We start from the raw sequence: 17,689 nt of genomic DNA on the forward strand, positions 1-17,689 counted from the left end.
AGGATATGTTTTGGAGGGGGGCAGCCTGATAGAGTTGCTGATGAATTCATTGTGAGGTGAGAGAGAAAGAGAACAATCAAGCATGACGTTCAAGTTTTTGACCTGATCAGTTGTTTAGAAAGTGTTGCTATTTATTGCTACAGGGAAGATTTGGGGTGGAGCAGATTTGTGGGAGAGTGTCAGTCACTCTGTTTTGACCATGCTGAGTTTTAGTGTTGTTGTAGAATAGGGAGTTGGATATGAGTCCTCACTGCCCAGAAGATGAATTTGAGACTTGGAGAGCCAATGTGATTTGTCTAAGGTCATAACTACAGAGTTAAATTTCTCTATAGACTTGATCCCAAGTATCTAACCTTTTCTTTGTACTTCTTTACTCTGTTCTTGCACTTCCTCACACATACTGTTGCACAATGGAACGAGTACAGAGGCTCAGAGTCATCAGACTTACTTAAAATCTTAGCTTCACCACCACCTGGCTGTAATTATTTCACTTCTCTGATTCTCGGATAATGGCTGAGAAAACAGAGTGTGAAGCTTGCCTTATCTATTTCTTATAGAGATTGTGAGACTAAATGTGAAGACCCTTTGAAGGTAAAAGCACAGTGTAACTTCAAGGGATTACTGTTGTATTCTTGCACTTTAAGTAAACATAGTCTTAGAGGCAGGTGGATTGATTGACGTTGTTGATGGTTGCAGGTGAGAGCACAGAGCCGGGATAAGCAGATAGAAGAAAGGATGCTGTCCCACAGGCAAGATGACAACAACAGGCATGCAACCAGGCACCAGGTACGGGCCTTGTTAAAGCTCTGGCCATTTACAGTTGGAGAGCCAAGTCTTGGATCTCCTCTGCCCTGTCATGGTCTTTAGGTATATCCATGCCTCGTTTTCTATGCTGTGTCTGGCTAACTGGTCTTTGGTCATAAACTTAGAATCGTACTTTTTCCAAATAGTGAATTTTCAAGAAAAAAACTTCTCCCTCATAAAAGAAGGGATCGTGCTACCTAGAATAATAATAATAATGGTAATAATAATATTAGTAATAATAGGTGATCTTGATTATTTGAAAGATTATACTTGCTGCTCTATTTCCTTATTTGCATCCATTTTCTAACCCATTATAATTTACTTTCAGGCCCCTCTGCTCTGGTGGTATGTTTCCAATGTCACCAGTAACTTCCTTAGCATTTGACGCTTGTTGTTTATGTCAGTTTTCTTCTGCTTCTCTTTTCTGTTGGATTCCAAGATGGTGCTTCGCTCTAATCTTTCTGCCTCTCTGAACATTCATGCCCATTGATTACATTTAATTCCTTGTTCCCCCTGAATGCCTTTGGTCTTTCTCTTGCTGTTTTTCTCCCTAGAACTCTATACTTATACCAAGAATAGATTGTGTTTCTCCTTCAAGGCCTTGTGCAACTCTTAGCTGTTGTAGGAATTCTTCCCAAATCTTCTACCATAATGAATTTCTTCCTCATGTATTCCTATTTGCAATGTTCTCAGATTGTAAGTTTAGCCTTTGGCACATATTATATACACATAGCTCATCATATGGATGTCTGTTTCTGTGGTTAGATTATAAGTGGATAGCAGAGGAGGCACGGTGATGAGGGAGAAGTTTGACTTTGGAGCCAAACAGGTCTGGATTTGAATACGGCGATTCTGTTACTCTAGCTGTGTGGTCTTGGGCAGGTCAGCTAACCTCCCTAAACTTTATTTCCTTGAATAATACCTACCTGGCAGTGTAGTCAGCTAAATTATGCATGTAAAGTACCTGTTCCCAGTGCTTGGCAGGTAAAAGCACTCTACACTTGTCTTCATTGTCTATCTTGGGTTCTAAATCAGTTTTTAAATTTTTATTCATTTTCGTATCAGTACTTGGAAAACTGTAAGCATTCAGTAAATGCCTATTGAATTGAAATGATCTTTTATTCCCGTTGCTTCCATCCTTAGTTTATATTCTGTTTGGATCAATATTAAAGTATTATACATTTCCTGAGCTCGTATTAAGTGACAGGGTAGTGTTCTAGGTGATGAGGGAACCCCATTTAGAGTTTTAAAATTACCGCATTATTCACAGGGTGCCCGTAATGCATCTGGCGTCCCACCCCCGCCCCCCCACCCCTTCTTTGGTGTATGTTACTTTCATTTAGAAACTTAATTACATAATGAGTTTTCTAGCTAACTTCTCAATTTTCTCCTTCTTTTTAGACACCAACAGAGAGGCAGTTGCGATATAAGGAAAAGGTTGCTGAACTCAGGAAGAAAAGAAATTCTGGGCTGAGCAAAGAACAGAAAGAGAAATATATGGTGAGAAAAAGTTAAATATTTAATTACCATGAACTCTTGCTATCACATTTGATTCCTTTTGGTTACTAAGATTCTACTTTTCACATTTGCCATTTGGTATGCTCTGTAAGTAACAGGACTCTGGCAGTTAGAGTTCACTATATATAATTCCCCAATAAGAATGGAACTGGGAGTCCTCGAAAAACAAAATACTGTTAGAATTTAGATGAAAAAAAATTGAATCCTTTAGTTTGTAATCCTCACTTTAGGTTTAAAGGGTTAAATTTACCCGCTCGAACAAATACCATGATGTTGGAGATGTCTGTGTAAGGAAGAGTATTCAAGCTAAGCAGTAGTGCATTTCCTGTAATGGAAGAATAAAATACCTACATGATAAAAGGTATTAATTGAGTGATACATTGTATAATAGGTCTTTTTGTAGTGTTTTAATTTATTTTTCTAGTTTTAAAAGTAGTGCACGTTTGTAATAAAAAATATAGAAAAATTAAGGAAAGTATTCAGAAATAAACACTTAATCCTACTACCTAAAAATAAGCTAGCATTTTGAGATAAAACTTTCTAGCTTTTTACAATGCCTTATTTACATAGTTTGGATATTATTATAAGTACAGCTTTTAATTCTGTGTTTTCATTTACCTATCTTAAGCTGATTTCCCCGTTTTATTAAAAATTCTTCCAAAATTTTTTTGCACAAAATATTAATTTTTAAGTAAAGATTTATTATAAATATCTTCATAGCGTTTACTTTGAAAATACCAACTATAGAAAAGAAAAATTATAAAAAAATCACCCTCCCAGATATAAACCACTGTTAATGTTTTGGCATCTTCTTCTGATGTGTATTTTTATTTTTTCATGGAGTTGGACTCTTTGTTTACTTAGTCATTAGAATAGATTATTAAAAGTATGGTTTGTGAATACTTAGCATGGCTTCATTAAGACAGAAATATGCCCAACTATGTATTTGCTTTTGTAGCAAATTTACTACCATTTACTACCATCTCCATTTACTCATAAGGGTATCATTTTTAAGACAGTGTGGTAGTCATCACTGTCTTAAAAATGATACCCTTACGAGTAAATGGAGATGGTCCAATTTGAGATGTGTGGAGGCTGTGGGGTGAGTTTGTAGCTAAACACCTGCTCCAGACTGTGCTGGGTTTGTAGAGAGAGGGAAGGCTCTAGAAATGGGCTGTGGGGGGGAAGTTGTATGCTTCCCCTCTGTCTTGTTCAGTGTTTTTATCTACAAGTTGGGTAGAGGTGTAATAATACGATAATACCATTTACTGAGTGCTTATGTGCTAGGTAGTCACTGTGGTTATGTTGCTCCCATAATCTTTGTTACAAAGATGGATGGTATTTCACCTGTTTTATAGATGGGAAACTGAGATTTAGAGAGGTAATTTTCCCAGAATCATACAGGTAGGGAGAGTGTCTGAAGTAAAACCTCCTGAAATTTACCTTACATTTGCTTTCCACTAGTTTGGGCTAGGTTATTTGGACTGAACCTTCCTGGTAAAAATGCTGGATAGGATTTTTTAAAGGTTTTTTAAAAAAATTCATGAAACTAGAAGAAATAACTTATACTTAAAACCCAAGTATTAGATAACAGCCCAAATTAAAAAAGATATCCATCAGATGGGCCCAGATTAAGCGGAAGAAATTTTAATTTCAGATTAAGCGGAAGAAATTTTAATAGATGCTGGTGAGTGGTTTCTTCATATGATAATATATGAGCGAAATCTACTGAGTTCTTCCTGGGATGAGCCATCTGCTCCTCTTAACAACCATTATCTTCTGTTCTCTGGGTAGGAGGTGGAGTCTAGGACGGAGTGGGAAGGGCTAGAATCAAAGGTTAAAAGCGAAGTTTCCCCTGTGGAATTTCTTTCTTGTGAAAGGATATTTGTGTAGTGACTGCCATGGTAAGATTTGTTACTTATTTAAAACTGGATTATTTCTATGATTCTAATTTTCTATGTCTGTTCTGTCCCTTGTTCTTGCTTAATATTGAATAACACATTTCTCAGGCTAGCCTTTTTTCCAGTGCACTTGGGCTGGAGTTCTAGAGTAGGAGCATTACGGTACCTTTGGTGGATCGTGTAGTGGTGGGTGCTGCAGCAGTTCAAGTGAAAGAGTTTACAAAAGACTGCTTAGTCCAACTGCCCCTTCCTACCTGCAGATTTTATTCAGTCTAAAATCTTAGACTCGAAAGCTTAGAGATTCTAGTTTTTATTTGGTTTTGTTTTTAAATGGGGAGTATCCACCAAGGTTCCTTCCAGATTTTAGGATTCTAGGAATTGGTAGTGCCTTTGGGTTTGTTGTATTTTATTTCTTTGTATTGTCACGCACATTTTCAGAGAAAGAAATGGAAGCATAGAGTTCCAAAGAATGAAACTCACTTTTGGAGAGATTATAAGAGCATTTCCTTTCCAGGTTTACTAGGGTGGGTAGTGGGTGTCTTCTGGAATTAATCTGTCTGATAAATAGTTTATTTTGTACTCAATCCCTAGTGCCTAGTATAATGCCTAGCAAATAGTAGGCACTAAATAAATAGCTTATGGTTGTTCTTGGCCCTCTGGTTGGCATCCATTGAAATACAATAGATTAAGTTCTTAGAAGCAGAGAGTATCATGCTCTGGTTATTTTCCTAGGAACACAGGCAGACCTATGGGAACACTCGGGAACCTCTTTTGGAAAACCTGACTAGCGAGTATGACTTGGACCTTTTCCGAAGAGCACAAGCCCGGGCTTCAGAGGATCTGGTGAGTAGTAAAACCTCCAAGCTGAGGACCACTTGTGAGGGGCACTTGGAACTGCCAAGAAAAATGATTAGCAGTCAATTTGATGGGGATTAAATATACCTTGCTGGTTGACTCTTTCCCCTTCCCCCAGCCATCCTTATTTGAGACTTTCTTCCTTCCCATTCATATTTAAAATTAATTACCCCTCCTCCCTTCCCTCGTCCCTTAAAGTTTTTCCTCCCCACCTCAACTCCTGGAAGGACCTGTTTTGTGGTGGTGGTTAGCTGGGTAAAACAACAGGTATCCCTTTGTGTCAGGTGGGTCATTTGCAATTCCAAGAACCTCTAGACTGGGAGATAACCCCTCTCTGTTGTCCTCTTAACCTAAACAGGAACTCCTCTTTGCAGGGTTGCCTCAGCCCTTCATTACAGCTATAAAAGAATAAAGAGAACGGTGAAGAGGAATAATGGACACAGTTGTTGTCAGATATTTGAAAATTATTCTTTGACACAGCCTAGTTTCATGTATTAAGATTTTCCTCTTCTGATTTTTATTTATAGTTACCATTTAGTTTTGATTCCCTAGGCAGAATTTTCAACAGTTTTGCTTTAAGAAAATTGTGAATGAGGGATCTTGCCTGGTGGTCCAGTGGTTAAGACTCTGTGCTTCCACTGGAGGGGGCATGGGTTTGATCCCTGGTCTGGGAACTAAGATCCCGCATGATGCACGGTGCTGCCAAAAACAAGAATTGTGCTTGAGTTTACCTCGGATTTAATGAATTGAATGTCTTCAAGGAAATTTAGCTTGTAAAGTGAATTTCATCTTCCTCTTTAAAAAAATTATATTGAATACTTTATTTAAAAATTCTCGAATAGACTTGTTGAAAGTTTTGTGGGAGGCAGGGTTTGATAGCTGCCCTTGGCTAGGCTGGGTTGCTGCTGTTGGTTTCCTCTCTCCTACCCTGGAACAGAGCATTTCCTAGGTCAGCTTTTCACAACTCTTTACCTGGTTATTCAAAATTATTTCTGTAGCCAACTCATAGCCGCTGAGTGGGCACAGGCATCCAAAAATATCTTCTACTTTCTAGCTTTAGGTTCCAGAATTAAAGCATCATCCCTCTTTCAAAAATATTTTTTAAAGGACCTAAGCTGAGAGGATGGCTGCCATGGCTGTATGCCATGAAGATCCTCGCAGCTTTATAAAAGCTGCAGATATGTAAAGCACATTCTAGAGAATCTTTTGTTTAGTTTTAGAATGCTTCGTAAAGGTGCAGGGAGTATTTGTGATAGATTTGCCTTTTATCATTCAGTTTGGTTCTGGCTGGTAAAAATAAAATTTTACCAAGGACTTGTTCAGGAGATGAGACCCAGAGTGTGGCAGGGAGCAGAGAAAAGCCCCTATTGAGGTCTGTGCTCTGGGCTGTGCAGATAGTTACATTTTCTGTAAGCTTCCTAGTTCTGGTTATCTATGCTCCTGTAGTTCTCTTCAATGCAAGTTTCTCGTGAGATAGAAGCCAAATCTGATTTTTTTTTTCTCATAGCCTAGCATGGTGGCGTGCACACAGCTTAACAACAACAGAAATGATCAATTCTAATCCTCCTTTGACTTAATTTCTTGTCTACAACAGGAGAAGTTAAGGCTGCAAGGCCAAATCACAGAGGGGAGCAACATGATTAAAACAATTGCTTTTGGTCGCTATGAGCTTGATACGTGGTACCATTCTCCCTATCCTGAGGAATATGCACGACTGGGACGTCTTTACATGTGTGAATTCTGTTTAAAATACATGAAGAGCCAAACAATACTCCGCCGACACATGGTAAGTTGTTTGGGGGTCCATGACCATGGTGGTGATAAGCTGTGGGATCTCTAGATTTAGACCTCTATCTAAGCACCTCTAAGTGGTCCACAGAAATGGGACGAAGGCACAGGAAATTGAAAGCCACATTTCAGAGTCGGGATATACAGCCTGTGGCAAGCCTGGGTGGCCCTTAACCACATCCTGTCATACTCATCTCCCTGTCTTTTTTCTTGCTGCCTGCTCTTGTCTGTTTCTCCCTTGGGATGTGAATTACCTCTGCCCACAGTTTTTCTGTCTCAACTAGATGAAAATAAATGGACTTCATTAGATAGACCTTCATTAGACAGAAATGGGACGTGACTCACCTTTTGTATCCCCAGCAGCTAGCATGGGCAGTTAATGCCCCATAAATGTGTGTTAAATGAACACTTGCTTAAGAAAGACAAATTATGAAATTAACAGAATGGGTCCTTAGGTCAGCCCCTCCCTTGAGTTGCTTAGTGTTTTCTGGTTTCTGAACGGTCTTATTCCTGTGAAAATAGGAATAAACACTTGAATCTGATTTTATTGTTGACAAATGTGCTCACTAGGTATTTTGCAGTTTTAAGCCATTTTTCTTTCCTTAGTTATGGAATGAAAAGGCTTGTCTTAAAGGGAATTTCTGCCATGGAGCAGGGATGGGGAAGGGTCAGGGGTGGAGATTAGTCTGTCAGGTGGGGAAACCTATCTTTTTTCTTATTTCCATAGTCACAACGTAATTGTGGCTCTAAGGCCTTTTAGGGTGTCTCTTTTCCCTTCCCCTTCCGTCTTTATTTCCCAGGATTTCCACATGCTGAGAATCTATAACCCAGACTTCCTGTGATTTCTGTCATAAGACTCTCCTCCCCAGTTTGGTGATAACTGCTTTTTGGTGTTCCCAACTCTGGAGTACGTAGTGGCCCAGAACTGCCACTGCTGATTAAGCCCTCTAGACTCCAGCCCACTAGGCTCCCACTAGACTGGGTGGGGAAGGATGTGGGGAGGGGGGACGGGGAGGGAGGGCAGGTGGGTGATGAGTGAGGACTGGACTCCATGATTGAAGACCATGGAGATAACCTCATTTAGGGTTTGCTATGTGAAAGACTGGTATTTTTACTGATATGAACTGCTTACTATTTGTGCCCTTTTTCTTTTTGTTTCTGTTTATTTAGTGGCACTAACCAATGAAGTAGCTAAAAGGCAAGAAATAGTAGTAGGGGGAGCAAACAGAGGGCCTAGATAAATCTGAGGATCAAGTAAACATTCTGAATATTTGAGGTTCTCTACTGTATTATATGAGTTACAAAAAGTGAATTTCATGAAATAAAAACCTATTTTAGTTCACACGTCTGAAGATCCCTATTGCTTTAGGCACAATCACAGAAATGGGCTTTCTTTGGCCATTTGGCCAACAGTTTGGCTTCTGTTTCTGAAGATAATTGGTGTTCATTTGCTTATTGTTGGGAAAAGCCAACATGAATAGAGAGGTGGAGATAGGAACAAACTACAGGTGGAGCTTTCTTGAAACAAGACCAGTTACTGCATATGTGGCCTTACATGTGACAAGTTGGGGCATGATTCTTGAGTTGACCGAAAGAGTCACAATAAAATTTAATAAAAAAATATTCCATATACATATGCCTTTTAAATGATATTTTTAAAAGTATTTTACATAAAACCTTTTAAAAATTCACCCATTTACAGCGGTGGCTTCCCGGCTGCATTAAATCTATTAGCAATTGAGGGTGAGGAAAGTAGTACCTTGTGCCCCCTTGTGGCCAAGTCAGTGTCCGTTGTCCTGTCTTCCTCCCTCCTCCGCTCCCCCTGCTTCCTGCTGCTCAACCAGGCTTCCTTGTCTTTTTTTTTTTTTTTTTAAGCCACAGAAGGACATGCTCCTATTTCATTACAGTATAACAAACGGAACACTTGGAGAGGGGGGCATGGTTTTTTATCACTGGGTCTGTTTTCTAATCTGAAAAAAAGACCATAATGGTTTAGGTGGTAATGAGAAGTTTCTGGTAAAGGTGAGAGTACCTTTACATAGCAACTCTCAGCTGCTGGAAATAAGCTGCTTAAGAATTTCCTGTTGGCACAAGGCATTTTATAATAAGCTGGGGTATTTTTTTAAATTTATCTTGCTTTTACGTGGTAGATGATTTTAATCTCCTGGGTTGGAACAGTGCCAGAATATAATCCAGAAAACCTGTTCCAAACTGCTATAAAAATACCATAAATGTATTGCAGTGGCTTTAGAAACCTTTATTCGTTTCACTAAAAAGAAAATCTGTTTTGCTGTATGTTCTCAGGTTTGTCCACCTGTCCATCTCAGCTAACTAAATTTGACCTGTGATTCCTTTTCCCTTTTGAGCAGCATTCTTACTGGGAAGGTTTGTTTCTCTGATGTGAATTCCATTCTCTTGCAGGCTAAGTGTGTGTGGAAACACCCACCCGGAGATGAGATATATCGCAAAGGTTCAATCTCTGTGTTTGAAGTGGATGGCAAGAAAAACAAGGTAAAAAGTGCTGACATCAGAAAAAGGGGTGAAAGTGTTGTACATTCACAGGTTTCAGAAATTTGTTTTATCTCCATCTCACCTTGTAAAGAAGATAGAACTCTTCTGTTGGCCAAAATACACAATTTCTGCTTCATTAACAATAATGGTATGATCTTTAAATTTTAGGCCTTTATCTGATAAGTATAAGAATCACTGGCCCACACATAAACGTTGTTTCTCTACTTCCAGATCTACTGCCAAAACCTGTGCCTGTTGGCCAAGCTTTTTCTGGACCACAAGACATTATATTATGATGTGGAACCCTTCCTGTTCTATGTTATGACAGAAGCAGACAACACTGGTTGTCATCTGATTGGATATTTTTCCAAGGTCAGCAGGATCTGGAGATTAAGAAGCTGATGACCAGAGCAGGGTGATTGATGTTGGCATATGGTGACGCAGATCACTGATGGAAAGAGGCAGCTCCCTGGGCAATGATGACAGCCCTTTTCTTAAAGGGTGGCGGGGGTGGGGTAGAAATCCACGTATCAAAGATTATTTAATGAAAATGTGCAATTCTTTATTAAAAGCTTCTGATTTATTCATTTCTGGACTTGTGGATTGAAGCTGCCCATTAATTAATGGCCAGGGCCCTGCCTACTAACCCACAAGCCCACATCTTGTAGTCAAGCCAACCAGCTCTCCTGGCTTTGCTCTTCTCTGTGGTATTAGCTTAAAACCAGGAATATGTTCCTTTTGCCTGGTTTTCTAGCTGGGCTCCTTCAGTTGATAACGCCACTGTGCCTTTAAAGACTCAAGGCCAGATTTTGCTTATGACTTTTTAATATAACAACTTTATTGAAATATAATTCCCCTACCATACAATTCACTCATTTAAAGTGTATGGTGTAGTGGTTTTTAGCATGTTCACAGAGTTGTGCAACCACCTGGCAGTCACCACAATCAGTTTTTGTTACCCCAGTAAGAAACCCCATACCCATAAGTAGTCACTCCTCATTTCCACTCATTCCCTCCCAGCCCCACTGTCTCTATCAGTTTGCCTGTTCTGGACATTTCACATAAATGGAATCATGCAGTATGTGATTTAATTGTGTTTGACCCCCTTCCAGAATGGGGACTTACTGTTTGGATTCCCTCCCTTCTCCAGTAGGCAACACTCTTTTGAAATACTACTTTTAAAGAGGGCTGCTCTAGACTGACTCAGCGTTCTAAACCTTCTTGCCTTGCTCTGTGCCTGTAAGGAACCCAGAGTCAGCCCCCTTAAGATGAGACTGGAAATCTTAGAGCTAGGGAAACCCTGGGATCATAATAAAGGGTGTGGATGTACCAGCTGTGAGCCTGACAGCCACTTCTCAGGACTAGTTAGCATATATTTTTCAAGCAACCTTGTTTTGTATCTGTGGGACTGCTGATACCTTTGGTTCCAAATTCTCATGACCCACTCATCTGTTTGCTCTTGATTTTAGGAAAAGAATTCATTCCTCAACTACAATGTATCCTGTATCCTTACCATGCCTCAGTACATGAGACAGGGCTATGGCAAGATGCTCATTGATTTCAGTAAGTGAAACAGGAAAGTCATAAGTTCCACAAGCAGGGACCATGTGAATATTGTTGTTTGTCCTTTTGTCCTGTGATCTGTCTATACAGTTCCTGGCATGTAGTGGAATTACACTGGTATTAAGTGAATGAGTAAGTGGAAGAAACCTGAACATTGTCAGTTGGCCTGATACACATTGAACACTCAAATGAATACAGGACCCTGAGTTGGTACCTAATGGTGGGAGATATAGAGGATAGTAAAGTAAGCTCTTTAGGATTACCCCAGTTTGAGACTTACCGACAGCACATACATGCATAAGGCTTCAAATTTGTTCTTGGGTGTTAGGAATTTTAGTTTTGTAAGCTTTTGTCTAGAGGCAGTCGTCTTATTAATCATGGATTCTGTATTTGGGAATTTGCCTACTCATTAAAATTTATTAATAAGCCCCAAATCAACCAACATGCCCGTGGCAGCAAAAAAAAAAAAGTCACCATGCATTCCCAGATGAAGTTAAACAAGGTGCCTTGTTTCGGCTCTCTGTGTTTAAGCCAGTGTCCTTTTCATGGTCTATTAGTGCCATGTCATTCATATTTTTGTGCCTTTTTAAAAATCTTTATTTATGTGGCTGCGCCAGGTCTTAGTTGTGCAGGATCTTCATTGCCTCGTGCGAGATCTTCGTTGTGGCGTGCGGGACCTTTAGTTGTGGCATGCATGCGGGATCTAGTTCCCTGACCAGGAATCAAACCTGGGCCCCCTGCATTGGGAGCGTGGAGTCTTAACCACTGGACCACCAGGGAAGTCCCCATATTTTTGTGCTTTTTGTTATTGATTTTCTTTTCTTTTTTTTTTTTTTTGGCCGCGCCACACAGCTTGTGGGATGTTAGTTCCCCGACAAGGGATTGAACCTGGGCCCTTGGCAGTGAAAGCGTGGAGTCCCAACTACTGGACTGGTTTTAAATGGTCCCTAAGCGTAGTGCTGAAGTACTGTCTAGGAAGGCTGTGATGTGCCTTACAGAGAAAGTGCGTTTTATAGATAGGTTTTATTCAGGCATACATTATTGTGCTGTTGGCTGTTAGTTCACTGTTAATGAATCAATGATATGTATTAAATAGGTGTTTTTAAACAGAAGCACATAAAGCGAGGTTATGTATTGATTGGTTGACAAAAATGTGACCAGCAGCCCACAGGAACCTAACCCTGTATCTCCCCTAAGAGCAGTGGTTCAACATTCGCTAATTCAGTGTTCACTGTGACTTTGTAGAATATAACTACTGTAAATAATGAGATTCAACCGTGTTTTATTCGATATTCACTGTAACATGACATATTTTAGTCAAATTAGAATTCTTAGAAACAGCTTTGTGATCCTTTTTTTTTTTTTTTTTTTTTTTTTTTGTGGTACGTGGTCCTCTCACTGTTGTGGCCTCTCCCGTTGCGGAGCAAGGCTCTGGACGCGCAGGCTCAGCGGCCATGGCTCACGGGCCCAGCCGCTCTGCAGCATGTGGGATCTTCCCGGACCGGGGCACGAACCCGTGTCCCCTGCATCGGCAGGTGGACTCTCAACCACTGCGCCACCAGGGAAGCCCCCCCCCCTTTTTTTTTTTTAAGCCATCTGGTAAGAGATGAATCAGGAAATGGCATAATCCACTAAGGGTGTGAGGGGATTGTATATCTTTGAATAGGTAACACCTATTTTATAATTGATATTGTAAAGCAGACTCTGCTCCTTAAATCTTTTTCCATGTTGGTACATTGTTCTTACTAGGGTGAGATACAGTGTCTGTATTGTTCCCTGGCAGGTTATTTGCTTTCCAAAGTGGAAGAAAAAGTTGGCTCCCCAGAGCGTCCACTCTCAGATCTGGGGCTCATAAGCTACCGCAGTTACTGGAAAGAAGTGCTTCTTCGTTACCTGCATAATTTCCAAGGCAAAGAGATTTCTATCAAAGGTTGGTTTTTGACTCTTAGAAAATGGTTGTTACTCAAGATGTTAGTTCCACTGAATATTCTGACTTTTCTATTTGGCCCTGTTCATGCTTTGTAACCTGCAAAGAAAATAACCCCATTCTGTGTTTCATCTGAATATGAGAGCAGAAGGCCCACTAATGTGGACCACTCGCTAAAGGTGCCTAAGGATTCCAGAGTGTTTGGCCCTTGGGACTTGTTATATGATTTGGTTTCTTGGGACTGGTTATATGATTTGGTTTCTTGGGACTGGTTATATGATTTGGTTTCTTGGGACTGGTTATATGATTTGGTTTCTTGGGACTGGTTATATGATTTGGTTTCTTGGGACTGGTTATATGATTTGGTTTCTTACAGAGAAAATGTGGTGCGTTTTTTTGTTTTTAAAATTTTTTTTTTTGAGTTTTGAACTTTATTTATTTACTTATTTTTGGCTGCGTTGGGTCTTCGTTGCTGCATGCAGGCTCCCTCTAGTTGAGGTGAGCGGGGGCTTACTCTTCGTTGTGGTGCACGGCCTCTAATTGCAGTGGCTTCTCCCGTTGCAGAGCACAGCGCGGGCTTCAGTAGTTGTGGCTCGCGGGCCCCAGAGTGCAGGCTCAGTAGTTGTGGCACACGGGCTTAGTTGCTCCGCCGCATGTGGGATCTTCCCGGACCAGGGCTCGAACCCGTGTCCCCTGCCTTGGCAGGCTGATTCCTAACCACTGCGCTACCAGGGAAGTCTGAAAATGTGTTTTATAGATAGATTTTATTCAGACATTCGTTATTGCGTCTCAAATCTCAGGTTGCTGACACTTTAATTCTCCACAAAAGTCAAGAAAGAAGAAAAACTTCAAGTCTTTTGGCACACACAGGAACTTCTAACATCCCTGAATATTTGTGAGGATGGGAGAATTTAGTTTGGTCTGTCTTTGACCTTGATTTCTATAGGGGCCAAGTGGTTTCCTGCTGTAATATCCGTCTTCTGTAGTTATTTTAACTGGTCAAATGAATGCTTCGTAAATTTCTTCTGAACAGCTTGGGTCAAGTAGTGAAGATTCCAAACATTTGGAGTCTGCGTCTAGATTTCCTCCAAGGCAAAGGGGGCCTTGGTGGGGCAGGGCGGGGGTGGTGTCTACGTTTTGGCCAAGTTCTCAGTAGCTCTTCTGTTTCAGAAATTAGCCAGGAGACAGCTGTGAATCCTGTGGACATTGTCAGCACTCTGCAAGCCCTTCAGATGCTCAAATATTGGAAAGGAAAACACCTAGTTTTGAAGAGACAGGTAAAGTTACTCTCAGCCTCTTGCTCATTGCTTAATGTCCCTTGAGGCCTAGCAGAGCAAAGTGGGGCCTTCACACCTTACAGGTAACCTTCCCTTAAAGGAGTCTGGCTCTACGCATCCTTTACTTGGTCTCATCGTTAGGCTTATCTTAAGCTCCTGTCTCAGATTTGATGACAGACGTGTAAGCAGCTCCAGTTAAGCAGCTTTATGTCGCACAGTCGCACTTCTATCCTTTGATGATTTCCTTAGATCAGATGAAGAGTGCCCATCTGTGGAGGAGAATCTTCATAAACTCCAGGGCCTGTGGAAGTGGTTTTAAATTCCTTTAACAAATGCCATCTCAACTCATGCCAATTTAAAATTTTTTTAAGTTGACTTATAACGTTTACTGATGGAAGATGAATAATGATTTTCAGGTCTTACCGAAAGCATAGTAAGAAGAAATGGATTAGGTAGGAGAGCACTAGGTAAATCAAAAGATAATTTTTTTTTTATATACTTGTCTCACACCTTAGTATATTATTAAATCTTTGGCCATTTCTTCTTTGCTAATAATCATTTTGGAATCCACTTACAAACATGTTTTAGTTGAATGTATATAATAATTTTTCCCATTGTTCTCCCTCAGGACCTGATTGATGAGTGGATAGCCAAAGAGGCCAAAAGATCCAACTCCAATAAAACCATGGATCCAAGCTGTTTAAAATGGACCCCTCCCAAGGGCACTTAAAGTGACCGGTTACTCCGAGCCAGCGAACCCCAGCAGTAGGAATCCGTACCCTAGGGATCTGTCTGTCATTTCTGTTGCTCTTGTGATTGGCAAGTACAGTATCCTTTGGGAAGGCCATCCCCCTCAGGACTGTCCTGGCTCCGACCTTCGTGTACACTGCAGACGCTGGTTCTGAGGAACTGTTGTTTCGGCCTCAGTGAGGTTGCCTGGATGGGATCTGTATTAGACTTGAGTGCAGATCCCTCGTAGCACTGACCCAAGGTGTTCTGTTTTGGTACTGTACCTGTCCAGTCACTGGTTCTCTCCTCTGGCCCCATGAGGTTGTGTCGTGTCTTCTAAACTTTGTAATAGCGCTTCTTCTTGCCGCCCAGTCATCAGACCACCAACTACGGTTACTGCCACCAGGACATTCCCAGTTACTCCTTACCTGTGTTCTTGGAGGGGCAGGGAAGAGGTAACACTTCTGAGTGTGTGTGTGTGCTGGGAGGGGTCCCTTCCCTTTGGATTTCATCTCACTTTAAGTTTTTTCCTCCATTTTAACTGAAAGACCTGTTTTTGATCAGTATCAGGCTGACCAGAGCCAAATACTTTTTTTTTTTTTTGCGGTACGCGGGCCTCTCACTGTTGTGGCCTCTCCCGTTGCGGAGCACAGGCTCCAGACATGCAGGCTCAGCGGCCATGGCTCACGGGCCCAGCCGTTCCGCGGCATGTGGGATGTTCCCGCACCGGGGCACGAACCCGCGTCCCCTGCATCGGCGGGCGGACTCTCAACCACTGCGCCACCAGGGAAGCCCCGAGCCAAATACTTTTGAAGACTCGCAGTGATTAGTCTTGGTTACAGCACATTATCTGAGTGAGATGGAGAAAAGAATGGAGAAGTGGTGATTCTGTATTTGGATTTGAGTTCACCTGTGGGCAGTGGGCAACGTCTTGGTGGAAGGGAATGGAATACTACTTTTTGCCTCACCAGAAAGTGCCCAGTGGTAAATGTTTTCTTCTCTTTACTCCCTGCCCGTCTTTACGTTTGCAGGTGCCAAAATACTTTCCAGTTCTCCCTTTCATGCTGCATGTTAACTGGTTAATTATACTGCAGAAACCTTTTCACCAGTACCAGTCTGATATAGCATACCTATACTTCCACATAAGTTACACTGCTTTTGTCTGAACATCCTTGGAGAAGTGATTGAAAATGACTTCCGTGTCTCAGCCCATGACTCAGCAAGGCAGAATGGCCACCCCTGCCAAGGTTTGCTTCCCTTTTCAACAGTGCCTCACCCTCCCTCTAAGACTGAAGTGCTTATGCCCTTCCAAGAACTCCTCCTCCATTTCCTTTTTGGGATTTACCACCATCCCCCCATTCTCTGGTCTCCTATTTTTGGTGGTGTTTAAGTGAAGGAAGAGATGCTCCCTCTAATTTCTCTCTAGCCCGTTATAACCTGCTATCTTGGGGCAGCTTTTGATGTATGACATGTCACCCTTTCCAACTTGGTCTCTACAACACCGCTGTCTTCATGTGGAACCCTCACCACAATCCCAACTCTGGTCATTTGTGCCTTTCTCTTGTCATCTTTGTACACTACTTATATTCACTGTGGGTTGGGGGGAGCTAATTTTAAGCATGTTCAGTGGCAGCTCCCTGCCAGTTTCAGTGTCACTGTTAAAATTTATCCAAAAGCAACTTCACTGGGGGTTTTCTTAAGGGGTAAAGGCCTTTTACAGAAGCTAATCCTTCCCCATATGTGGTAGAATGTGCTGTTCTATATCTACTCCTCAATAAAGCATGTTCTCTGCTCAAGTCTGTTTCACCTAGGAGATCTCATTTGAGTAGAAAATGGTGCCACTGACCTGCCGCTAATAGGTAATGCACTTGGGATTTATTTTCCTAGCAGTAAACTGACTGTTGAGGGATGTGGTTTGTGGCTGGGGAAGGTTGTTTCTTCCTCTGTGATGCAGGGTATCTGTGGAGGGAGTGCTTACTCTGAGCTTGTTTAGTTGATGGGATAAACTCCCTGCCACACTCTGGTTCCAGGTAATGGGTATGCATAGCAATAAGTAGTCTGTATTACCCATTCTTCCATTAAGTTCATTAAGTTCAAGGACAGAAAACCCAGCAGGAAGTTAGGATATGTGGGGTACAATCGATAGCTGTGGGAGGTGGGAAAAGGTGGGTCCCTTCTTGTCTCCAGGCTTATTTGCCAGTAGTGAGCAGTGCCACCTCTAATCATTATCTCTCTCAGGTTGAGATGATTTCTGAAAGTAGCTGCATTTTCCTGTAGCATTTACCTAGAGCAGGAAAAGGGTGGCCGGGCACTTCGCTATATGGTGGAGAGGAGGAGGGTGGAAATTGTATTTGCTGGGGTGGTTTTGCCCACTGTGGCCAGCATGGTGAGAACTTCTCCTGGCAGACAAACTAAGGGTCCTCCTTGGTAAGGTTATAGTCCAGTGTGTCACTTGACTGGGGGTGGGAGATGGGATGGAGAGAAGCTCAAGCTTATAAAAAGACCCTTCTTACACATCTTAGAAAGATGTGTGCCCAGATCTCCCTGTTCTAGGTATTCACATCAAAGGGAAATTCTTCTCTCTCTCACATTTTGAAAAAATTTAGGTAGTTAATGTGGACCACGAGAATGGATGCTGAGAGGTCAAGGCACTTGAAGTTTTGTGCACAGTGCGGTCCCAAGCCTCCACTGATTGCCACCCCCTTTTCCTCACCTAGAAATCAAAGGAAGATTTCTCTGGTTTAAATCCTTGCAGGTATGGGAACAGACAGTTCACTTCCTTGGCTACTTTGAGTCAGCCTGTCCCCGCTGACTCC

General features: G+C 41.6%; 1 protein-coding gene across 2 annotated transcripts in view; it reads left to right on the plus strand.

Annotated features, from left to right (window-relative positions):
* The window catches only part of KAT7 (lysine acetyltransferase 7), a 31,660-nt gene extending 14,991 nt beyond the window's left edge, over positions 1-16,669 (plus strand). The window contains exons 6-15 of one of the 2 annotated variants that reach the window (XM_082678721.1): positions 697-786; positions 2,206-2,304; positions 4,956-5,066; positions 6,673-6,864; positions 9,288-9,377; positions 9,609-9,749; positions 10,847-10,940; positions 12,724-12,870; positions 14,038-14,144; positions 14,773-16,669. In XM_082678721.1, coding sequence (XP_082534847.1) covers positions 697-786; positions 2,206-2,304; positions 4,956-5,066; positions 6,673-6,864; positions 9,288-9,377; positions 9,609-9,749; positions 10,847-10,940; positions 12,724-12,870; positions 14,038-14,144; positions 14,773-14,874 — 1,173 coding nt within the window. In that variant the 3' untranslated portion in view covers positions 14,875-16,669. The remainder of the gene's footprint in view (positions 1-696; positions 787-2,205; positions 2,305-4,955; positions 5,067-6,672; positions 6,865-9,287; positions 9,378-9,608; positions 9,750-10,846; positions 10,941-12,723; positions 12,871-14,037; positions 14,145-14,772) is intronic. The other variant, XM_082678722.1, reaches the window with a different exon arrangement.
* Positions 16,670-17,689: the final 1,020 nt, after the last annotated feature.

This window comes from Grampus griseus (genome assembly GCF_964374135.1).
Source record: "Grampus griseus genome assembly, chromosome: 20".
Classification (NCBI taxonomy): Eukaryota; Metazoa; Chordata; class Mammalia; order Artiodactyla; family Delphinidae; genus Grampus; species Grampus griseus.